General features: G+C 47.4%; 1 protein-coding gene and 2 long non-coding RNA genes across 13 annotated transcripts; 1 reads left to right on the top strand and 2 right to left on the bottom strand.

The window, feature by feature from the left end:
• Nucleotides 1-8,395: 8,395 nt before the first annotated feature.
• LOC125542764 (galactinol--sucrose galactosyltransferase) lies at nt 8,396-11,496 on the bottom strand. Its single transcript, XM_048705937.1, has 2 exons — nt 10,154-11,496; nt 8,396-9,689 (listed from the first exon to the last, which is right to left on the bottom strand). Exons 1-2 carry the CDS (start codon nt 11,372-11,374, stop codon nt 8,562-8,564), a joined length of 2,349 nt encoding a protein of 782 aa, XP_048561894.1. The 5' UTR covers nt 11,375-11,496; the 3' UTR covers nt 8,396-8,561.
• A 2,535-nt stretch (nt 11,497-14,031) lies between these two features.
• Nucleotides 14,032-19,867, top strand: LOC125542765. 11 transcript variants are annotated; one of them, XR_007298055.1, is made up of 4 exons: nt 14,032-17,208; nt 17,291-17,376; nt 17,655-17,731; nt 17,897-18,132. It is a non-coding gene; the product is annotated as an uncharacterized LOC125542765 (long non-coding RNA). The 11 variants fall into 11 exon arrangements; XR_007298053.1 differs by having other exon boundaries at nt 17,294-17,376; XR_007298051.1 differs by having other exon boundaries at nt 14,032-15,776; nt 17,131-17,376.
• On the bottom strand, nt 19,129-21,478 carry LOC125542766. The gene is made up of 2 exons (XR_007298057.1): nt 19,487-21,478; nt 19,129-19,403 (listed from the first exon to the last, which is right to left on the bottom strand). It is a non-coding gene; the product is annotated as an uncharacterized LOC125542766 (long non-coding RNA).
• Between the last annotated feature and the right edge of the window lie 3,677 nt (nt 21,479-25,155).

The following is a 25,155-nucleotide window of genomic DNA, read 5'->3' on the forward strand; positions in this document are numbered from 1 at the left end:
TTTGTGTTCTGGAATGAGCCCATCTCATTGGCCCACCACAACACGGGCCTCTACGGCCTATATTAAAAATGCTCAGATATTAGAGCCCATCTCATTGGCCCACCACAACGCAGGCCTTTACGGCCTATAAAAAAAGGCTCAGATATTACAAGGACCTATCCCTCAAAAAAAATTACAAGGACCTCCTATTATGTCTCAAAAAAAACAAGGACCTCCTATTTGACACTGTTTGATGCCTTGAAAAAAATTTGACACTTCAAAAACCATTTTTTTGCGAGAAAACATCTAATCTATATACCAACTATCAAGGCAGTACGAAAAAAATCAGAAATAATGAAAATTACATCCAGGTTCATCGACCACCTAATTACAACTACAATCCCTGGAGCGAGCCAAAGGCGCGTACTCATCATTGCCCCTCCTTCACTATAGAAAATATAGCGATCCGGTTTTGGGAAGTTCCTCACTACTTTTGGGAACTTTCTAGAAAGTCCCTGGCTGTTTTTTTTATGTTTGATGTTTACTTGTTTTTTCTTTACAGGTTTTTCGGCTTTTATTTAATTTTAAAAAAATCAAAAAATGTGCGTGATCTAAAAAATGCTTGAAATTTTAAAAAAAGATTGATTTACATAAAAGCTTTGTCTTATTTTTAAAAACTTTAATTTTTTAGAAAAGGTTCATGTTTTTTAAAAAATGCTTATTTTTCAGGAAAATATGACGCATTTAATAAATTCAAAAATTCAAAAAAAAGTACGTGTTTCATTGAGTGTTTGGATTTTTAGAGTGTTCAAAAACTCAATGAAATTACATTTTGGAAAAATGATTGAAAATCTGAAAACATGTTTGAGTTCTCAAAAAATATTGCATTTTAAATAAATGTTTACTTTTTATAAGAATGGTGAAAAAAATAAAAATTGTTTTATTTTATAAAAATGGTGAGAAATTTATAAAAATTGGTCTCTTTCTGAATAACTAATAAATTTCATGTTTTTTGAATAAATATTAAAAACTAAAGAAAATAAAGAAAAACACAAAAACCAGAAAAGACAACTATTTTAGGGGAAATGGAAAAGCCAGCTGGATTGCTTGCTTTGCACGTATAAAGAACACAAGAAGTAAGTTACATCTGTGTCCATATATAATCTAGCGCCAACTATAAGCACTGAAGCAATCCGAAAAGTGTCGTAGTCATTGTCCCTCCCTCAACGGAGCCTGGTAAACTCTGTAATAGACAGTCAGAAAGTTGTCATGCTAATGCCCTAATGGACCAGCATACCAAAATAGTAACCATCGCTGATGAAGATAAGCATATATCAAAAGGACCCAACCTGTAGAAACACGAATGCAGAGAAAAGATGATCGGATCAACACAAATCTACCGAAGAAAAACACCGACCGAATCCCGGAATATCTGACAAAGACACACCTCCGCAAGCCTTTCGACAACGCTAGATGCACCATTAGGACGGGGCTAGGCAAGGAGAATCCTATTCCATCTTCAGAAAATCGTCGTCATCTTGTCTTCTTGAGCAGGACATAAACCCTAAACAGACAAAAACACCTAAAGCCAAAGCAGGAGCCCTCCCACCGGTAAGGGTTGGAATCCACCGCGCCTCCTTGGCCCTAAGGCCGCAGTACACGAGACTATTCGCGCGGCACCGACGGAAGGCGACAAAACCCTAGCGTGGGAGTCGCTCGTGGGAGCACAATGGGGAAATGTTTCGTGGCATCTAAGCTAAACATTATCTTGCAAAATGATGAAATTTTTCTATATTTATATGGACAATTTGTAAAGTTGGCTGAGGTTTGTAAAGGTTCTTCTACATTCTCTTTGATATTAGATAGATAAATTATTACAACATGGTGAACATTTTCTACATAGGTATGATCGAATTTCTAAAGTGAAATTAAAAAGAGTGTTTTCAATTGAGCCGCATATGAACAAAAGAAAACAATATTTTCCATGGAAAAACTTTCTTTCACATGTTAGTTTTAGACTCTCCCATAAAAATAAGACTCTTATATGCGCATTACTCTTTCGTGTAAAAAATGACCACTTTCTGATCCCGCCTAAAATATAATTTGTGCATGAAAATTTATTTTCTATAGTACTAATAAAATAGCACAAAGCAATGTATTTTTTCTATGGAATTTCAAAAGCATTTTTTTATGATTTAGTTATGATATTTTATAACACAAATTAAATTCTGATAGAATTTAGCATTGAAATATGAGCAATTTTCTTACTTATCTTTGCAGCAAAAACGTGGAACTAGTGCACATTTGTAATTTTTCTTTTGATTGTTTGTTGCCACCTCAAACCGAAAAATGTTTGTCCAACTTTCACATCAAGTTCGGTGTTTATGTATCCCATTCTTTTTTAAACACATTATAGACGAAGACGTTCATACATGCACTTTGTTCTCGGCCGCTTGCCTGGGCAAAGGTGATTCATGGGCCTAGGAAGGTCATCGATTAAAACAAATATAAGAACTGAGAAAGCATCTTCAAAGCTATCTGCAAACTGCTAGTTTAGCCCTAGGTTAATACTGCCCTCTGGCCAGGCAAATAGAAAAGGACGCCTGGCGGGCTAATCATCTACTTGGGTTGTCCAGGCCATTTACTTGGGCTGTCCAGGCCAAGCTTGCTCTATTTTTCTCGGGCAACAACCAAACAAACAAAGCTTTGGATGTGAACCAAACTAGCTCATACACTCAGCCTTTAGAACACACTATCTGTCGCTGAACACTTCCGAGAGACTGAGCTGGCACCTCATTTTGAGATAGACGAAGTCATCATAGGCGCATTCGTAGTCTACGGGAATGTCTTCTCCCACTGAACGAACTTTGAAGTAAGCGTGAAATAAATTCAGGAAAAGGCGACCACCAGTGCTAAGTCTATAATTTAAACCCTGGTGGGCTGGTTCCTCAACACACCAAATCATTTGAGCTAGGCTCAGTTCGCCTATGTATTATATTCTTGAAGATTTTTTTGCGACAAAAAATGCCGACTTAGTAAAAGAATGTTGAGTTAGGGTCTCTCGTCATATGATGAGATTTGGTGTCAGATGCTTCAGATCTATGCAAGGATTCAACGACAATGACTGCGGCTCCAAGACGTTGGTCCTTAGAGGCACGTGCATGAAGACTTTCTAGCTGTCATCGACAACATCAAGCCGCTCCGCTAGGGGAGCGGTGACAGCGGCGCGTCGGCAACTCGCTTTGCCGGCAGTAGTGGTTGTTAGGTGGTCTTAGAATATCCATGTAATTTTTACTATATTTCATATGCTCTGTACTTCGTGTGAACTTTTATAACAGACCTAATCCTTGCAAAAAGGTGTTTCATATCACATATTGTAATGTTGTTGGTATTTTTGTGCGACTATTTCTTGTTACATGTGTGCATAAAACTCTCTTGTTGGACGGTGGTGTGGAACTCTAGTTGCGGAACTATCAATGTGTCATCGGCATGTAATTTTCATTTCTTTTGTGGATTTTTCTTTAATGCTGGACCTTTTTGAATAAAGGACCCTTGGAGAGAGAAAAAATAATCAAATGACAAGTGCCATACGTCAGGTGTGTGGCACTTCGGCTCTGACGTTTTCTGATGGTAATTCCAGTCACGCAAGGATGACAAATTTCAGTGACACACAACAAGTTTTCTGTCAAAAATTAAGTGAAGCACTAACTTGCCTGGCTTAACAACTAAAGTTGTCATTCTCACGTAACTAGAATTTCCATCAAAATGTTAAGAGTTGCCATATGCTCGTACCTGACGTTCGGCTCTTATGAAGGTCCTAAAAGAAATGCACGGACATGCATCCTCAATTCCTCACGAACTTTCCTTGATTTTCTCTCCTCCTTGGGGAAAAGAGAGAGAGGAGAAGGGCCATGGCCCATGGGTATGTGGATCGGATTTCGCGCGAAATCTGCCAAGGTTGGTCCGCATGGACAGCACACCGGGACCTCCTATATGATGCATTTTGAGTCTAATAGGAGCTCGACACATAGGGTGAGACACGTGACTGGGCCAGCCCACCGACACGAAGGTGCATGTGTTTCCTACCGCGCCACCTATAAAACCCCAAAAACAATAGAGCAAGCAAGGATTCGATCCCACGACCTCGATCACATCTGACTCGTTAGCCACTCCATGCATTAGAAGCTGAACATGAATGCACGAAAACATGCTATTCCTTCCGTCTCAAAATAAGTGTCTCAAGTTTATACTAGCTTTACTACAAAGTTGTACTAAACTTAAGACACTTATTTTGGGACGGAGGGAGTAAAACACACAACCAGTTTGAGCTTGGAAAACATTTCTTCAAAATTACGAACAATTTTGAAATGCCATGATTTTATTTTGATATTCCATTTTATTGGAAAAACATGATTTCTTTTGTAATTATGAACATATTTTTAAACATAAATATTTTATGAAATTGCAAACAAATATTAAAGCCAAGAACATTTTTTGAAATTCCTACACATTTTTTGAAACACGAACATTTTATGAAATTGGGAATAAATTTTGAAAAGGAGAACATGTTTTGAAATACAAACATTTTTTAAATTGTGATTTTTTTTAAAAGCAAGAACTATTAATTTCTTAACTTTTTTGAAAACACGAACATAACAAAATTTAAAATGGAGAACATTTTTTAAATTCCTGAACAAATTTTGAAAAATAAAACATTTTTTAATCTCCTGAACATTTTTTCAAACACAGAAGTTTTTAAAAATTTGTAAACATATTTTGAAAATGAGCACATTTTTTGAAATTGTGAACATATTTTGATATTCCAAACAAATATTTCAAATTTCAAAAGAAAGAAACATGAAAAAGGAAAAAGGAAAAAGGGAAAAGGAAAGAAAAAAGAAACAAAAATGCAAAAAGAAAAAAAAGAAAAAGAAAAATAATCAGAAGAAGAAGAAGAAAAATAAAAAGAAACACAAAAAAGGAGATGGAAATGGGGAAAATATAAAACCGGATCAGGAACCTTCTAGAAGGTTCCCAAAACCAATAAACCCGTTGGGAATCCTTAGAAGATTCCTAGAACTGGAACATTGTACCTACTATAGATGAGCCGGCCCAATCGCTCGTTTAGTCGCCTCCTATGCAGACGAGATAGTAAAGATACTCGTATGTACAAGAAATACGAAGGATTTATGGGCATGGCATCCGGACAAAAAAGGGCGCAACACAGTAAGATCCGCTTACAAGTTCATGGTTAGAACAAAGATACAACAGGAGAGTTGGCTCAAGGGGAGAAGTGGTAGTTCGGATAATACACAAGAGGAGAAAGATTGGTCCTCTCTTTGGAATGTGGCGGTCCCTTCAAAAGTTATGGTCTTTTTGTGGAGGCTGACACATCACTCAATACCTACTACTGATGTCTTACATAGGAGAAACATGGCACAAGTAAATTCTTGCCCTTTGTGCGGACAAGAAGACACTTGGCGACACGCACTCTTGTCTTGCACAATGTCAACGTGCACCTGGGCACTTTCAGATGAGGATTTGTAGCCCGGATTACGGAGAATGTGGAGCCTAGAGCAAAAAATCGGATGTTCGAACTTAATGAATCACTGAGCCATGACAAGTTCACCAAGCTAGCTGTGACATTGTGGTCTTTATGGTATGCTCGGCGCAAGGAAATTCATGAAGCTATTTTCCACAGCCCTCGTCAAACAATATCCTTTGTGAATTCATACATTAATGAGCTCGAACAGCTACCAAGAGGAGACGAGCATCCAAGGATGGCGACTCAAGTTGATAACCAGCAGCGCTGGCTTCCCCCGCCAGCCAATGTTATGAAACTTAATGTGGATGGTGCGGTAGCCCACCACAAACATGGAGGCGCGGCAGCGGCGGTTTGCCGTGATCATAATGGTGTCTACCTTGGTTCATCGACGGCGGTGTTCCGCATTACAGAATCTGATAGTTGCTTCAGATTGTCAAGGAGTAGTGACTGACATTACTGTAGGAGTAGTTTTCAGTCTTCTAGTTTCATTTACGAATGCAAAAACTTTAATTTTAAGGCTCATAATCTTGTCAAGTTTGCTTATAATTTAGGTTTAGGTAGACATGTGTGGTTGAGTATTCCTCATGACCCAGCCAATGTACCTAAGGACATTACCTTGAATCAATAAAGACGGCAAGTTTTCTCAAAAAAAAAAAGACTGTTCAACGCAAAATGCATCAAATAAGTGTTTTTTCAGTACTCAAATAGGGATTTCCCACCATGGCCTCCGGTCACATAACGTCGCTGCCGCTTCCTTGAGCTCGCACGGAGACAGGAGCAAAAAAGGGGCGAAAATTTCCTTGTCGCCGATCGACCATGCACGCACGCATGGGAGGCACCAGAACAATTGGGAAGGTGTGCAAGCTGCAGGCCACGTAGAGTAAAAAAAATTTTGGACGAAGGCCACGTAGATTATGCTTCTGCGGGATCAGATCCGGCCAAGACGCAGAACGAGAGCTGGCGTACGTGCGGACGGAGGGTGACGAGGGTCGATGGCGTACGTCTCCGTCCGGAATACTCTACTCACCCTGGTACGTGTTGACCTTCGGGCTTCAGCTCTCGTGCATGGCAAGCCTCCAGGAGCCCACGAATGGCAACGGGGATGACACAGAGGAGCCCCCAAAAGTTCTGTCTTTTTTACCTGTCGGCCTGGGACTGGGACTAGGTATGTAATGTACGTACCGGCTTCTGGATTGTTACGTAGAACAGGCTAGCGAGGGGCGATCTTTTGCCCTTGTGCGCTAGCTCTCTGGATCGTTCTGGTGCAACCGCCATAACCTGCCACGGGACAAAAGGCAACGACTGAAGCTGGCCAGGAAGGCGCTCGATTGGTCTCAAAGTTGCTGGCGATCACAAATGGGATGAATGAGAGGCGGTACAGACTCCACTCAGCGTAGCCTTATGTAGTAGTGTGATTTCTCTAGAAAGACTGACGGTAACGTTGGCACATTCACACACCATCTCCACACGTAGCGTCAGTGCAAGCACCCAAGGTTATGTGATGTTAATGCACCCCAAAGCGTTTACATCTAGAAATTGAATAGTCTTTTGGCAAAGCTATGCTACCAAGCCCACCGAAGACGAGATGGACCTATGATGACGCCAACGAGAGGCAGAGCAACCCTAATTTTAGAGGGAAGGGGGCGGCTACGGGTAGGCTGTTTGACCATAGTATAGCGTTGACCGTTTCTATCGATGTACAGATCACAACACGGAGACGTCACGTGGCTATAATCTTAATCTCTATGTTTGGCGTTAAAAGATTAGTGGTACGTGGCGCAACAAGTCCGTCCATTCAAGGTCAAAGTGTTAAACAAGTCATGCATGGTCCAGTAATCGACTCGTGCCTAGCACGGGGCAACTGGATCAATGGCGACGCGTCGGGAAAGGTACATGGCGTCGGTCGGTGGCTTCGCGCCAACGAAGACCGGCCCGCCGCGCTGTCGGCCGAGTCGTCCTGGGCTCGCGGCAGAGCGCCAACGCAACCCCGCTGAAAACGGAGTGGATAGCGCAGTTTCACCGGCCCGTTCAACTCGATCGGCGACGTGAGAGAAGAGCGAACAAGTGTCTGAGACGCTGACCCATGGCGCTCAGGATCGAGGCTGAAATGAACACCTGGAAGAGCTGGCCGGGACAAGACGTACGGCGCCATTGGCCATGCTCCATACGCCCCGGACAGACACCACCGGCCACGGCGCGCCAAAAAATAAAAAGACACCGGCCACGGCCAGCGTACGCAACACACGCAGCTTGAATCCTGCGACGACGAGCATCCACGCGCCGCACCGGCCACCCCCGGGCGCGCGCGCGCGTGTCGCGCCAGAATCCACAAGCTAGGCACAAGCGTCGAGGCTCCACCCGGGCCCGGCTCATATCTTTGACGGAAGCAGCTCGATCACGACTGGTTTAAATTAATCAGCTGGGCACGCATGGTCTCAGCTACTCCGACTCCGACTGGTACGTGGTACAGCTACAGCAAGTACCGGTCATTGTCGACGAGGTCGGCGCAAAAGTTAACAGAACGGGAGCATGGCAGTTAACTCACGCTTCGCTACCCACCGCTGTTGGTGAACCACGACGTACGTACGTGGCGTTCACCCATTTGCTTGCACCGCAAGCGGCAGCAGGGCTCGTCGTCGTCACGGTTAAATGTCATATAACGGATTTGGCTGAAACGTTGTCAAAATTGACTCTTGGATCGGCCGACTTGCACACCGGCCAAATTAGCTGCTCGAGTTTGGTGCATGCTTACGTGCCTCCGGGACAGCGACAGGCACCCCCACCCGGGTGCCCGGGCGAGTCAACGGACGTTTGAGGGCCAGATTAAACACAACGCTGAATAAGCAAAAACCAGAAATAGATACTCACTCGTAACAAAAACCAGAGATTTTATTGATTCGGTTTAGATAGATGAAATCCTCATCACGAAAAAAGGTAAATCAAACAAAAAAACCATAAGATAAGAGCTGTACAAATTCGAAGCTCCGCCTAAAATAAAATTATTTGGACGCGAAACGTGCTAAGCCCGAGACGTCAATCAATAGACATAGTGGACACGAGACGGCTTGGACGACGAGCCGGACCACGGCACGGCCACGGTGACCACGCCGTCCTTGTACGCGAACTCGGCGTCCTCGCCCTCAACCTTGCACAGCCTGGGCTTCGCCGACGAGTAGGCCGCCATCTCCCCCGCGCCCTTGACAGCCACCTCCACGGTCACCTCGCCGTTGTCGACCTCGCTGTACTCGAAGGCCTGCACCGCGCCGCCGGTGTTGAGCATGTTGGCGAGCCCGATGGGCGCGAACCGGATGTCCTTCTCCGGCGAGACGACGCGCACGGGCGCCACCACGAGGAGCTCGTAGTTGAACGGCTCGAGCGTGATCTCCACGGTCTCCTCCGGGAGCAGCAGCTCCAGCTTCCTGGCCTCGACGAAGTAGACGGCGAAGTGCGCGGCGCCGTCGACGGCGACGGGGTGGGCGGTGCCCTGCTTCCACTCGACGTCGGCCGGGCCGGCGCGCGCGGTGACGGGGACGGAGCACTGGGACCAGCACTTGTTCCGGCGCGCCTCGGGGCTCCACCCTCCGCCCTGGCAGTTGAAGGCGCCGAGCACGCCGGAGAACCGGTTGAGGTTCCAGATCTTGAGCATGGTCTTGCCGTCGTGGAGCGGGTCGAGGAAGAGGAGGTCGCGGGTGGGGAGCGCGTGGTGGTCGCAGCGTAGTATGGTGCCGTCAGGCAGCGCGAGGCGACGGAGCAGCGCGAAGTCGTGGCTGCCGACGGAGTCGCTGACGTAGATTGGCCCGCCGGAGACGGCGCGGGAGGCGGCGTGGAAGGCGGCGCAGGGGTGCGTGGACTGGAACATGTCCCAGTCCGGGTGGATGAAGCTGGCCATCCAGAGGGAGTTGTAGGCGCAGTGCACCATGTGGCAGCCCTGCAGCCAGAATGTGCCGTTGGGGTCGCCGGAGGGGTCGGTGCACCAGAAGTCGTCGCCGACGCGGCCCAGCGCCACGGCCTCCGTGCCGAGCAGCATGAAGTCGTTGCAGTGCTCCATGCTGGCGATCACGCCGTTGCCGCCGAAGTGCCGGCGCACGGAGTCGGTGAGCCCGCGGAAGTAGGCCTTGGCCAGCTCCACCCGCCCGCCGTACTCCTCGCACACCATCTCCAGCAGCTGCACACGCACACGCACACGCACCGTCAGAAAAAAAAGTCAGCACAGTCAAGTTTATCTTTTTTATTTGTTTCTGTCGGTGACAAGTCACATCAAGAAGTTATAGCAGTTTCTTGGCTGTTCTATTTACACGTTTCAAGATGGTGTCAAATGTCAAATACTTATCTATCCTACCGTCCAGGTCAGGTCACCGGATGGTTCAGTTGAACAAGATTGGATTTGGTACTAATAAAAGCAGAAAAGGATAGCGTTCCAAATCGTCTACCGTCATGGACCATTTGTGGCGGAGTACATTTTCTACACGGTTTTTGTAGATAGCTCGAGAACCTCATCACATGGACGGTGCACTGCACCGCTTATGTTTTCTACATATTTTATTCAAAGGCATGCAAGCAAAACATTCTGGGCTAATCACATCCATCAAAATCTGCCGACAAAATTTGCAACTTGTGAAAAAGACTCACATGTATGACGTCGACCTTGACGCCGTCGATGCCGGAGGCCTGGAGGTGGGAGTGGAGGCCCTCGTAGAGCTCGCGCGCGTGCTCCGGGTCGACGAGCCCGACGCCGTTGTTGACGATCTTGTCGACGGCGAGGTCCTCCATGGTGCGCTTGAGCCCCGGCGAGAGCTTGGGTGCGACGACCTTGTTCGGCGGCAGCCCCGGCGTGCCGGGCCGGAGCCCGCCCCAGTACCCGCAGAGCGCGTGCCACACGTACACCTGCTCCACCGTCGGGAACGCGGCCTTCATCTCGCGCACGAACCCGCCGAGGCCCAGGCCGCCCTTGTAGTCCCTGAACTTGTGGTTCTCCTGGAACTTGATGAGCCGGCACGGCATCTGCTCGCCGGCGGCCGTGCGGTTCATGCCCTCGGCGCCGTCGGCGGGGTCGTCGTCGTCGTGGCAGATGGACTGCCAGCCGTCGTCGATGAGCACGAGCCCCGGCGGGCACCCGCCCTCCGCCAGCCCGCGCACGCCCTCCCACACCCCCTCCGGGTGCACCTTGAGGTAGAAGGCGTCCCAGGTGCACCACCCGAACTTGTCCACGATCGGCGGCGGCGTCTTCTCCTCCAGCAGCAGGAAGGTGCCGAGGTGGGCGCGCACCACCCTGGCCGCCTCCCTCACCAGCTCGAACGGGTCGTCGCCGGCGTGCAGGTACACGGCGCTCCGGAACACGGAGCCCTTCACGACAGAGGAGCCGCTCTCGAGGCAGAGCGCCACGTGGTCGTCCTCGCCGGACTGGAGGCTGGCGCGGAAGGCGCCGTCGACGATGGGGAGGAGGAGCACGTAGGGACGGTCGGCGGCGCGGTCGAGCACCATCATCTGGGTCTCGTTCTCCACGTCCCGGCCGGCGGTGCCCACCCAGTGGGTCGTCCACCACACCTTGAAGCGGAAGATGCTCATGAACCGCGTGTCGAGCAGCTTGCCGATGGGCACCACGTGGCGGCTGTCCGGCGCCGGCGCGTCGAAGCCGAGGAAGCTGCCGTGGGTGGCGCCAGCAACCTCGGCAGCGGACACGAGGACGGAGGCCGGGGTGAGGCGGATGTTGGCGGGGACGTCGAGGAGGGCCGGGTGGCCGTCGACGGCGAGGTCCTTGCCCTTGAGCGTGAAGCGCGGCGACTGCTTGAGGCCGTCGACGGCCACGTCGCCGAGCAGGTCGTCCGTCGCCTTGCTGAGGTTGGGGGCCATGGCCGGTCGGCGGTGTTCGGTTCGCTTGCGGTGGAGGCTTGGAGGGTTTTGCTCTGCTTTCGTATGCTTGGCTTTGCTATAAGCTCGTGTTGTGTGCTTTGGCGAGTTGATCGGCAGCCAATTGGCGCTGGATTTATAGGGGATTTGCGTCTGGCCCACAAGGAAAGCTCTGCTCCTCCGAATGGAAATGTTTTTTTGGCGGTGCGAAATTTTCCTTTTCTTTTCGCATTCTTGTTCTCGTGGACAAAAAAACTTGCACCTCTCACCGCCCTAATAAAATCGCGAAGCTTCGCACGCTAATTCATCCATCCATTCCTTTGGGTGTTTCTTCCCTTTGGATTTGGAAATCCATTTTTATGATGGATAAGGATATAATGTAATGTAATGTAATAGATTGATGATGTAGTATCCGTAGTGGAATCACGCGGCGATCGAGTTTTCTGCGTGCTAATTATCCTCTCCACATTTGTTTCCTCCTCTCTGCTATATCGCTTTCCTTGCCACGAGGCCAATTTTGCGTTGGGTATTCACGCACCGTGTAATCTCGGGCGATCAATAGCTGATGGCGCATGTAAGGAATCGAACCCGTGCGATTTTCCGTTGATTGATGATGTATTTCCATTCCATGCTTGGCGTATACTCCAATAACGTTTTCTGTATGTGTAAATATATTCGTTTTTAAAACATTTTCTTTTCTGATACATGGCATGGCCAGGTGCATGGCTATACTCCAATAACCAGCCGCGAGGCCTGCGGTTGACACGTCCACTTTGGACGTGTGCGAAGTGGGGGACGTGCATGTCTTGGCGGCAACTAAAAAGCGTCGTCTTTTTTAGGAAACCGGGCTGCCTTGACAATTCACCAAACACAGCCGTCCAGGCCTCTCCAGAAGAGGACAGATCCTCCCCGGCTCTAGAATGCAATCGGCCGTGGGCCACAGGCAGAACGCCGCTACTCCTCAGCATGGGCCGTGGCCCACAGGTCCAAACTAGTCTGCAAGTGCCGCGCGTCGACGCTCTCCTCCGCCGACGATGCTCGCGTGGCCGCGCCCGGGTGGGGGTGCCTGTCGCTGTCCCGGAGGCACGTAAGCATGCACCAAACTCGAGCAGCTAATTTGGCCGGTGTGCAAGTCGGCCGATCCAAGAGTCAATTTTGACAACGTTTCAGCCAAATCCGTTATATCGACATTTAACCGTGACGTTGACGAGCCCTGCTGCCGCTTGCGGTGCAAGCAAATACGTTGTGGTTCACCAAGAACGATGAGTGGCGTCGTGAGTTAACTGCCATGCTCCCGTTCGGTTAACTCTTGCGCCGACCTCGTCAACAATGACCGGTACTTGCTCTTGCTGTACCACGTACCAGTCGGAGTCGGAGTAGCTGAGACCATGTGTGCCCAGCTGATTAATTTAAATCAGTCGTGATCGAGCTGCTTCCTTCAAATATATAGGAGAGCGGGCCCCGGGTGGAGGCTCGACGCGACACGCACGCGCCCGTCGGGGTTGGCCGGTGATGCGCGTGGATCCTAGTCGTCGCAGGATTCAGTCTGCGTGTGTTGCGTACGCTGGCCGTGGCCGGTGTCTTTTTATTTTTTTGGCGCGCCGTGGCCGGTGGTGTCTGTCCGGGGCGTATGGAGCATGGCCAATGGCGCCGTACGTCTTGTCCCGGCCAGCTCTTCCAGGTGTTCATTTCACCCTCGATCCTGAGCGCCATGGGTCAGCGTCTCGGCCACCTGTTCGCTCCTCTCTCACGTCGCAGATCGAGTTGAACGGGCCGGTGAGACTGCCCTATCCGCTCCGTTTTCAGCGGGATTGCGTTGGCGCTCTGCCGCGAGCCCAGACAGAACGACTCGGCCGACAGTCCATTTTTATTTTTCATTGGTGCGAAGCCACCGACCGGCGCCATCTAATCTATCTAAACTCCTAATGTCTCAGTTGATAGGTCGCGTTTTGGGTTTTATTTTTGTCCCATCATTTTCGTCCGATTTTTTTTGCTGGTTTTTTTTCGCCCTTCCCCACGCACTAAAAAAACCTACGCTCCTCTCGATCCCTTGACGCACGCTCCTCTCGCCCCTCCTCTCGATCCACCCCCTTTCGCTGTGTTTTCTCTTTCCCTCGTATCCCACTCCGCCGCCTCCCGCTTCCTCCACCGCCGCCGCCCCTCACCCTGCCTGCCTGCCTTGGTTTTTGGGCATCCCACTCCTCCGCTGCCATATGCCGCCTCCACCAAGATCCGAGGCCCCCCACTTGTGGGCCGCCGCCGCCGCCACAGAACCTCGGGGAAGGGCGGGGCACGGCGCAGTCTTCCTCCTCCGCCGCCATCTGTTCCCCCTCCGCTCCCATCTGCCGCCGCCGCGGAAACGTGGGACGCCGCTGTCGCTGCCGCTGAATCCAAGGGACGTCGCCGCCGTCGCGGATCGGCAGGACGCCGCCGTCGCAAATCGGCGGGACGCCGCCACCGCTATCGCCTCGGATCACCAGGATGCCGCCGTCGCAGATCACCAGGTCGCCGCCGTCGGCTCCGATCTCACACGCCGCCGGCGTGGCCGTGACGACCGATGAGCACGCTCAGCCCCCATTCCTGCCACAGGTCTTCACAATCGAGGCTGCCTCCTCATTCCTGTCTCTAATCTTTCATTCAACTACTCGAATTCTGTTTGTAGATGAAGAAAAGTTTCTGCTCTTCTTAGTTATCTCTGAACCACCGATTCTGTACGGTGTGTGCTGCATAGAATTGCAGGCTCTGTTTGAATGTGTTCCAGCAAAGGAGCATATTGTCTTGTTTGGGGTGCAGCCACTAAATATACTGACATATTTCGTGGTTTGCGTACTCCTCATTTACGCTTGGTTTGTTAACTGAAGAAATGGTTTCAGGCTTCGCCTTGGTAGTGCACCTCCAGACAGAACTTGGCAAGCTTCGTAAAAGAGTGAATATGAGCAGTCAATCAGGAAATATGCCGAGGAACCAAAGAATGTTATTAGGCCGGAACAATTTGGTATACGTTATGGGAAGAGCAGACTAAATGCAGAGGAGAGTGAATCCATGCAGGAGATTGTTTTGCGGTGTTCACTGAGTCTTGCGTACTTTATTGCTGAATAATGTCACCATTTGTAAGTACATCATAGACTATGGACCTAATGGTGTTCCGATTTGTTAATGCAGGGGAAGCTAGAGGCAGAGAACCGTCGGTCTTGCATATGTCAGTGACGGTCGCTGATCAGGTTGTTGCGCGCGAATGACAACAATTGGTTCATAACGAACCAATATGTAGGACATGCCGTTCGACCTTCTTATAGAAGTGAACAATCATTTCCAGAGCATTATATTAGCTGGACTTTTTATGAGGTATGAGCAAGTTGAGAGTTTCGAGTGGGTATATTTTCTGAGTTCCTAAATATGATCAGTGGGCTGGCGCCGAAGTCCATCTTGACAGGTAGGTAGATTGAGATAATTTGTATGTCTCAAGGTTGTTATCTGGTTCATTAGTGTGCCGAGGCTCTGTAGATCAAAACAGAGCCATGAAGGTTGCTATGAGCAAACTATGTCCAGGGAAGGTCATGGCTAAGGAAACGGGACTGGCGGATTTCCCCCTCGTCGTGGACAAGACGTCATGACACAGTTGTGATGAGGTGTGGCGCAAGCGTGGCTGTAGGATCCCTCCTATGAAGCCAGGCAATGACATCATCGGATCCTCACTGGTATGCAGAGCTGTCGCGTGGATCCGACAGGTGGCAGGGGCGTGTGACTAATCAGGTACATGGCCTTGGTTCCACATTTAATGTTACCAAGTTCTTAATCTGTCATATTGCTTCTACCGTTCAGATATCTGATGCCATTACAGATGGTGCTGAAGGATCTTGTAGTATGCAAGTATGGAGCAATTTCTAAAATGGCTTGCATGATGTCACTTGTCATCCTTGGCATCTTATCTCTTTCGCACTACTACCTGCAGCTGGAGGCATCATGCCAAGGAAGGTGATTCCGTACTGTTTTTCTGAAACCTCGGCTGTACTCGTGATTTCTTGTCTCATTAATCTCACGGCTACACAGGACAACTTCTGAATATATTACAGTTAATGCCTTTCTTCTTGGAGCTTTTGTGTACTAGACTAGCATGATTTGTTGGGATGTGGATTGCGGTATGTGCAAATTTTAGTTTCAAGTGCTGCTTGGGGGTCTGCAACGAAAGCGTTGCAGGTTTTATTTGTTATCTATGGTGTTTGTCTTTCATGCGTTTCCCCCTTCTTCGATTTGAAATAGTGAATAATTTACCAAAACAGTTTGGTGTTTGTGCAGCTGATTTCTCAGCCATGGCATGGCTGTATTTAGTGTGGCACTACTTTATGCAACATTTTATGTTTGTCTTGGAGTATAGATTCACCTGATTCAATGAAGGTTACGGACAGTAAGTAACTTGCAAGCATGAATTTTTTCCACCATTAAATCTACTCCTTTTTTCCTATGTTTACATGCCCCCACATATTTACGGGTTCAACTTTTGACCAACTAATCCTGGGTTAGTTCATAAAAATTATACCATTGAATTTCTATTATAAAATAGTTTCCAGCAGTATATATATTTTCTGACATGTGAATCATCTATTATTGGTCAATGTTCAAACACAAAACCTGAGGGCGCCATGTAAATAGAGACGGAGGTAGTAGTTATTAGTTTTCACAATGTATACATTTTTAAACTATCAGTTTCTTTTAAGAATTGATGCGTACGCGTTCAATTGATGTCGCGAATTCAACAAGTGCTTTGATGTCTCTGTCTACAAGTTTGTGAGTTAGATTGGTTCAGTAAATGGCTTAAACTGTTGGAGGAGTCTGTGGTTGTGATGGTACGTTCATACGTTGTCGTTGGTATCGTTCGCTTCCTCCCCCGCAGTGCTCCATCGTCGATGGAAGGATCTCCTTGCCGATTTTTTCCAAACAAACCGCACCCCGTCTGTTTGTTTCCATTCAAATTTCACTCCCATGACATGACAACCGATCCCTCCCCATCCTACTCTTTCCTTGCAAAAGCATAACAGAATCGAAACTTGCCTTGCCTTGACCGACACATTCCCAGCGGATTTCACAAATCAATCTTCATCCAATCCACCGCAGTTCCCGCTGATCCCCTTTCATCATCCCCGCCGCCCCGCCTTCCAATTAGCCATCTTCCATTGCAATCATCGAGCCCTACCATGCAAGCAGTCCTACGAGGCTACGACTGTCGTGGTGCTGGTGGCCTCCAGCGCGCTCGCCGGGGCCAGGGGTGGACTAAGTTTCGGTGCTGTCTCTGGTGGAGACGACGGGATGCGGCTGCACGAGAAGAACCTGCAGAAGAAGATGCCGGTGTGGACAGAGAGGCGGACGCAGCAGGAGGCGTGTGTGGCGCAAGCGCGGGCTTAACTTGCGGGCGCGGATTAGGGAAGAGGCCATCTCGGTGGCGGCTTGTGACCTGGGGGACGCGCTAGCACGCGAGCCCGGTGACCATCATGTGTGCGTTCTGGACGTACCATGTGGTGTATGCCACAATGCCATGTGGGTTGGGCCTGCATGAAATGCCGATCTGTAGCACATCCTCCATCGCCTCATCACTGGCTGCTCAAGGGCAGCATCACATGATCACCAAGGCCTGTGACAACATCTTCATGCCCAACTCTCACTCCACATGGGAACGACACTGCTCTATTGCTTGCTTATTTAAGATCATGGCAATCATTTTATCTAGCCTATGTGTTTCTAATTTTCTCCCCTTATTGTTGCAGGTTAGAGTGCAGCTTTCAGATACTTCTTTCTTTGGGATAGTTGGAATACTATGACTAGATATAGAAGAGGCTCAAATGGTAATGCTATCAGTGTTTGCCCCTTCCGTGATTTATGCGTAGCATGTAGACTATCAGCGACAATTTGAGCCTCTTTGTGAAGTAGTTTTGTAGGGTATTGCTTCAAGTCAAGAAAATAGCTTCCAAAGATAGTTTAACCGAAGAGCTTCTGATCTCTACATGTGAATGGTAAACTGCCAATTTTGTACTTTACTATTCTATATCAAGAAAATAAATAATTGCATCATGGTATTAGTGGCTTAATTATTTTTATGTGCATTGAACTATATATTTTGAAGCATTTAATAGTATCTTTCATGGAGGATCTAGGACTCCTGCCAATTTATTGTACGGAGTTGTTCTTTGCTAAAAAAAACTTTGCTCAATTGCGCTTTGCCTCTCAGTGTTATCATTAGTTAATGGCCTAAACTGTTGACAACTTATCAAAAAAGAATAATCATATGCAGATGCAGAAGCATATTAGTCATGCAGAAATAATCATATGCTGAAGGAAGGACTTGGAACTGTAACTAAAAACAAAATGGTAAGTGGAGGGGCTCTGATATTGCAATAAAAAGAAATGATAGATATTTCACTGGGAAGCGAACTCAGGAAGACAAAATAATACAATCCTTACATTTTCAGATTACTCTTATTTTCTTATGCATGTTCCTATACGGATTGGTCCTGAATGTTTGACTTCTCGTAGAAATGAAGATGCATACCCCCAACCTCAACTGTTGTGTCACCATCGAGGACATCTAGCTGCTTGTTGTTCTTCAATTACTATTGCTCTTAAGATTCATGTCTTAGATATTCTTAGGAGAGAAATTGTATGGAATTTAATGATCATTCATCTCAACAAATATACGTGATATTTCCTTGTAAAAGGTTGCCTACCGAATTTATGGCCTACTATTAAAGGGGAGTTTGTTTCCACTTCCACCACCTCTCGTTCGATCCTAACCTCCTTTGGTTTTTTCCCTTGCAGCGATTCCTCACTCCCACCGGTTTGTTTAGGAATGGATGCCTCTCCTCCCATGTCCAGTTTTAGTGTTAGTTTTTGGCTCTAATAATCTCGTTCGACCCACCGCTACAAATAGATGCCACACCGCTCCTTTTGTTACGATGGACTCATGTGAGGCCTCGACAGACCCACTTCCTTACAGCAAAACGAAAACAATCAACCATCAATCAGAAATCTCCCTGATATTTCTTTCCTTCAGATGCATACATAGCAGCCCAGGCCCAGCAGATCTGCATTTCCTTTCCTTTCCTTTTTTTGTTACACCTTTTCTTCTCTTCTTGTTATATCATTTCGAAAAGATTGATCTACACGATCGTCGTCTATTCAAGACTCATCTAGACATGAAAAATATGTGCAGACTCTAGGATACAAATATGCGTCATAGATCTACTTAGTATATGTACGCAATAAAAAATTTAAAAGGCCCATAGCAACGCACGGGATTCTACTGGTTGATGTTACAAATTGTTTAGGCCCTAGATCTCAAGTAGCAGCTCTAACAGGAAGGGAATAAAGTGAACTATTAGTTGCTATTGATGTTACATTTAAACCTTTGCGATTGCTAGACAGTAGAAATAATTGAAAATATTCTCTTCTTTGCTTTCCAATTGGTAGTATTCAAGATAACAAGAAATCCAATATTGTTGTTTCTTGTGAAGTGTAGTTCACTTTATTCCCTTCCTGTTAGAGCTGCTACTTGAGATCCAGAGCCTAAACAACTTGTGACCATAGACTGCTCAGAGTTATCATATTTGATCTTCAAGTGCAATCCTTCAGTTGTTCTATTGCATCTCCGAGCCATATTAGCATACATTTCCAATCAACAATTGACTACTGGGTCAGTTATTACTATCTCTGAGAAATTCTTTCTTAATTTGTCCTATAAACAATTAAATTCATTATTGGCCATGAAGTTCACTGCAAATTTGCTGCGCAGTTTTTATTTCAGAGATACATGTGAATATTTTTTTGTTTATTACTTTTGCCGAATATGAATAGTTCATTTGAGATCCCTCTAACAAAACACGATAAGAAAGGGGAAGAATTAACCTACAGGGAGGCATGATCGAGGTCGTTGCTCATGCATGTTTGATGGCATTGTTTCAGGCGCCCACCGACTGTGTGTATGCCTGTTACCTACGGCGCCGTTGTTGCTTCCCTCGGTCGGGCGTGGTCCACCAGCCACTACCTGTAGGCAATAGCATTAGGCCGGCAACTATCGCGGATCAAGGGTACAAATCAACCAGACTAGGAGAGGGGGTGGTGGTCTACGTAGTGGCAGGGAGAGGAAGCGATGGCTGACACCAAGGCTGGGAGAGGAGCCGGCAGATGACTCTATGGCGGGACAAGAGGAGCAGTGGCAGGGAGAGAAAGCGGGACTATGCCATGTGAGTTGCTGAAGTTGTGCCTTGTGAGGTGGGGATAAGGGATGTGTGTTGTGCATGTGTAGTGAGAGGCGTGGAGTAGCTTTTCCTTTTTTGAGGGAGGCTGTTTATTTGTCTAGAACAGATTAGCTTCTTTTCCTTTCTCCCTTGTGAACTGAGAGGAGTGGTTATTATGCCACGAGAGAAGTGTCAGATATTCTAGAAATAGCAAAAATTGTTCTAAAGATAATAGCCAAACAAGTGATCTAGAGAATGTCCTATGTTGCTACAAAGCAGGATGCGACTCACTCCACACATGCATACCATGTATATATTTTGGACTCACTCTACATCACATTTGGTAGAGAATAAAGCTATGAGATATTGAAATTACTGAGATTTTCAAGGGACTTCAATAACGCACTTGAAATAGCATTTCACAACCTATATTCTCTGTTGGCTGATATTCCAACGAGCACAGACAAGTATATTTATCTATTTTATTTTCATAATCAAGATACATGCAATTATTTTATCATCATTATATTTATATTCTAGATAATAATAATTTATTCGTTACAAGAGTGTGTTGGGTTATTTTGTACTGCCGCCGTTTCTAAATATAAGTCTATATAGATATTTCTATACGAACTGCATACGGATGTATATAGACATATTTTAGAGTGTAGATTCACTCATTATGCTCCGCAAATAGTCTGTATTGGAATCTCTAAAACAACTTATATTTAAGAACGGAGGAAGTATATGATTTTATGCTCTTCATGTATATGTTGCCAAATTACATTTTTAATACATTGCAACTAAAAAGAAATAATGGAGATGCAAGTGAAGTGGGAAAATGGAAATACATTGCATCAAGTATATAAGTCGACTGTTACTGGAAATCTTTTCTACACATGTGAAATTTGAAGGGCATCATGTTTCAATATGCAACCAACAAAAATATTAGAAGGCCCGTGGCAACGCACGGGCATTATACTAGTGTACTGTAGTAGTGCTGTTCCCGACGCGTGGTACGTGAGACGATCGCCACTGGCCCAGTTGCGCGGTGCTAGGATCATGCATGCCTTGTTTAACACTTTGACCCTTGAGCATTCGTCTGTGCGAAGATACGGGGTTGTTGCACCGCGTACCACTAATCTTTTAACGCCAAACAGAGAGATTGTAAACGGTCTTCATGAATTTATAAGTCGATGCCCAGAGCCACGTGACGTCTCCGTGTTGTGATATGTACATCGATAGAAACAGCTAGCACTATCGGCTTGTCCATGAGAAAATCCCATCCTAGATTGGACTAAAATTTAAACACAAACTTTCAAATCAAATATATGTTGACTAAAATGTTGCTGAAGCCATCTCAAGAAAAAAAATGTAGCTGAACTTCAAATCGAAACCAAGAAATATATTTCAAACCGTCTAACTATGGCTTCTAGTGAACCTCTGGTGATCGAACAAGTCGAGTCGGACAATAGGCCTATAGGGCCATACTGCAAACACATATATGTATTGAATGGATATTAAAAACCAACAAATGGTTGGATGGTTAGACGGGTGGTTTATTTCCATTCCACTTTGGATGACTTGTTCAAAAAATGAACACAAGTTAAGTTAATTAACAAGGAAATATACAGATGCGTAGGTTGCATTCTTTTTTGTCAACCAAGATGGTGAATTAAGTATGGTCATTAGTTTTTTTTTTTTGCGGGAAAGGAACAAGTATGGTCATTAGTTAAGAGGGTATCGCGTCACTTCACTCGGAAACTTACATCGAGTGATTAAAGATAGGCTTTTGGGAACTGCATTTAGCTATCTGGTTAGTGAGGGAAGCTTTTCCAATCTTTTCTTTTTTGAAACGGAGGCAAAAGATTTGCTTCTTTAATTAAAAAAGAAAGAGTAGAGTTTAGAGTTCTACAACGCATTCACAAATAAGCGGCATGACAATTACTCGTACAATATGATGTTCCCTAGCTGTCTTGCGCCAACAGCAACCCAAAGTTTAGCATCTTCTAAAATGTTGGTTAGGAGGACCGGCGGTGGTGCGCATTTTCGACGGAATACGCGGGCGTTTCTCTCATTCCAAATGGTCCAAGAAACGAGTATGGTGAGGGAAGCCATTGCGTGGCGGTGAGGGTTGCGGTCATCGGTTCTTTTTTGCCACCACTCAGTGACGGTTACTTCTAACTGCTAATCGGAGGTGTCCATGTGCGTGAGCCCAAGCTTCTCGATGATTGATCTCCAGAGCCTCAATCTAAGGCACAACCACAATGGAACATAACCTAGAAGGGCTACAAACACGCCATGGTTAAAGGGAATGTGGGCCCAATACGGCAAACAACCACTCTAACCGGTTGGCAGGCGGGCTCCTCACAACCCAGAGCAACCAGGGTTCTCCCTTTCCAGAGAGCTAGAAGTTGCAAAGATGTGCATCAGATGGCTAGATATGTGTGTTTATTGTTTAGTAATGTATTGTATGTGTAGTTTGTCTATGTTGATAATTCAGTGGTTGGGCATGCGGTTGTGCAGCCTAACGACCCGAGTTCAATTCCTAGAATTAACATGTGATGCACAGGGGTTTTTTTCTATTTATTGAGGATCAAGTTTGGTGTATGGTGGAACCACTCATCAAAAAATATCCTGATATACATTTTAAAAATTCTGAGGACCATGTTTATCTTCGTACTCATACTAAAATGGTCATATGCATCCCTAGTTGGTGCAGAGGCCGGGGAAGTGAAATTCTCCCCCAATTTGAAGGATCGGAATAGTTGGACTGCTCCCCCGAGGCGGCGGCACCGCGTCGCCCCCGGGGAGTCCCCGTCCACACCGCCCTCAGCCCTTTCCATCGCCTCCCACTACCGCCGCCGTCGCTGATGATGCCGCGGGGCGAAGCCCCTGTGGTGAGGCGGCGGCGACAGCGACGACGCAGTCCTCGGCCAGTGGTAACGCGTGGGGGCAGCAGCGTCCACCTCCCTCCTCCTCCAACGGCAGCGCGCAGTGGGTTGGCGGTGGCCAGGAGATCTCCAGCGGCCGTTTGGCGGATGAGATTTTGGCTGCGATGAGATCTGATCTGGGCCCGAGGGGATTAGATCGAGATCCACTGCGGCTGCGCCTCATCTGAACAACGGCAAGAGGAGATCCCCCTGGGTAATCTTCGCGGCACGAGGACGTCCGGGTCTCTTGGCCCGGGCATGGTGGTGGTGGCTGCCTTCTCCACTGAAGGCGGTTGGCCAGGCTGGTAGTGACGGATCTTGGATCCCACTATTAGCACCGACGACGAGTTGAGGAGACATAGTCGCCGGTGAAAACCGAGCCGACTCCGGTCATGGCGGGCGATGGTGGCGTGTACGTCGTTACCTTGATGAAGGCATCGTCAAGCAACTATCGTCAACCTGCTCGTGCCGCTCTGGGAGAAATCCTAAGATCTCCGGATCAGACGATGGCGGCACCGCGGTATCGTGTTCCCTATTGGGGGCATCGTTTGTGGAGAGGTGCCGGATGGAAGAGGCGTGAGGTGGTGTGGCGTGCCTTCTCTCGCGTCGACGACGGCGGGTCTCGACGGCATGGAGCAGCGGGGTCTCGCTGGTGGGCGTGTGATGATGGATGAGCGCAGGATGGTGGCGTTGTCTGGCGTCGTGGTGGCGTCAACGACAGCTAGACCGGGTAAGGTAGATGCAGCAGTACATCACTGAAGATAGATTGGTGGCAGGTGGCTGCGGCGGCCTCATACCCGGCAGGCGTCCTGGTTGAGGAGTACGCCGGACTGGTGGGTGCCCCATACCCGGCAGACGTCTGGGTATTAGATGTTAGGTTTGGTTGCGAGATCTGTTTGGTATTAGGCCCAGACTATCAGCATCCCTACATCATTTGGATATGAGAGTAGCGACAGATGTTGCCTAGACGGTGACTTTAGTACTGTTGTATGACTTTGTAAAATCTTGATTGGATAATTAATAAAGTAATTGCATGCATCGTCCAGATGCAGCAGGCGGGGTCCTTCTCCTTTTCTAAAAAACAACTTTCATGCTTTGACTCTCTCACTTACAAAAAACACATTGTGTCACAATGGCATGGTGAGGGTTGTTCCCTCTCCCCCGTCCCCGCACCCTAGTAATGTGAGACTAAATATTGTACACATGATATGCAGTCAAAATGAGTCTCCGGGACTTTTCAGTACAATTATCATTTAATCGGACTCCATATTTGAGCACCATGTGTCTAATTAAAACATTATTCTCGGTGGGAGATGATGTTTTCATAGATAACGAGGCGCCATTCGGTCTTACGACTTTTGTGACTTGTGTATCTAGGTAAAACATCCTGTAACCTTGTGCATAAGGTACTTGGTGGCAGTGCTAAGCTTGGTAGCATAGTTTTGAAAAAAAAAAATGGAGTGCTCAATTTCTAGATGTAAGGATGCATTAACATCACAAAACCTTGGGTGCTTGCACTGACACCACGTGTGGCGCTGGTGTGTGAATATGCCAACGTTAGTTATTGTCAGTCTTTCTGGAGAAATCACACTACTACACGAGACTACGCTGAGTGGAATTTGTACCGCCTCTTATTCTTCCCTTTTGTGATCGCCAGCAACTTTCAGACCAATCGAGGGCCTTCCTGGCCAGCTCCAGCCGTTGCCTTTTGCCTCGTGGCAGGTTATGGTTGTTGCACCAGAACGATCGAGAGAGCTAGTGTACAAGGGCAAAAAGGCCAGCAGCCCCTCGCTAGCCGGTTCCACGCAACAATCCAGAAGCCGGTGCATGCGTAGTCCCAGTCCCAGGCCGACAGCCAAAAAAGACTGCCTGTTCGGAGCAAAGGTTTAAAAAACTGTAGGAAACTGGAAAACGGAGGATGTCATATGTAAAACAATGGATTGACAATCTACAGGAAAAATTAAAAGAGTAGCGTTCGGCGAAGCACATGAATGCAAAGCTCGTGTACTGTGAGAAAGGGACCTACAAGTACTGCTCATGGTCAGGTTTTGTCCTCGTTGGTGTGTTTTAAGGCATGTGGTGCGGTGCCTCCACCTGGCTGAAAAATCACAAAATTGGCCCTTTGATCAAAGTTCAGCATAAAATGGCCCTTTTTTAAAAATATTTTACAAAATGGCCCTACACGCATGACGCCCGCACCCGGGGCGCCATGCTAGACAGCATAACGCCTCGGTCAAGGGCGCCATACTGGTCAGCACTGACTGCCACGTCGGCCTGGCCCTGGGCCCCATGACGCCTTGGCCCAGGGCGCCATGGGCTGTACCACGACGCCCCGGCCCGGGGCACCATACCCCTTCACTACATCGCCGCCCGAGCCCCTCTCCTCTCTGTTCGTTCTGTCTTTCCTCTCTGTTCTTTCCCACTCCATGGCGCCCCTCAAATCGCCCCTCCCTCTCCCCACTCTAGAACTGCGGATCTGAGCCGAAGATTGGTGGATCTGGTTGCCCTTCGAATCCTGAAGGTATTCTCCTCCCTTTCCCCTCTTTCTATTGGTTGAAATCTCTTCATTTGATTGATTTGGGTGAAACCCTAGTTCATCTTTTTGTTGAAATGTATAGTGGATTTT

The sequence above is a fragment of the Triticum urartu genome, chromosome 3 (genome assembly GCF_003073215.2).
Source record: "Triticum urartu cultivar G1812 chromosome 3, Tu2.1, whole genome shotgun sequence".
NCBI lineage: Eukaryota > Viridiplantae > Streptophyta > Magnoliopsida > Poales > Poaceae > Triticum > Triticum urartu.

Coding starts and splice junctions, on each gene's coding strand:
- LOC125542764 (XM_048705937.1), bottom strand. CDS start 11,374: ATGGCCCCCAACCTCAGCAAGGCGACGGACGACCTGCTCGGCGACGTG. Junction 9,690..10,153: donor TCAAGGTCGACGTCATACAT/GTGAGTCTTTTT, acceptor GTGCGTGTGCAG/CTGCTGGAGATGGTGTGCGA.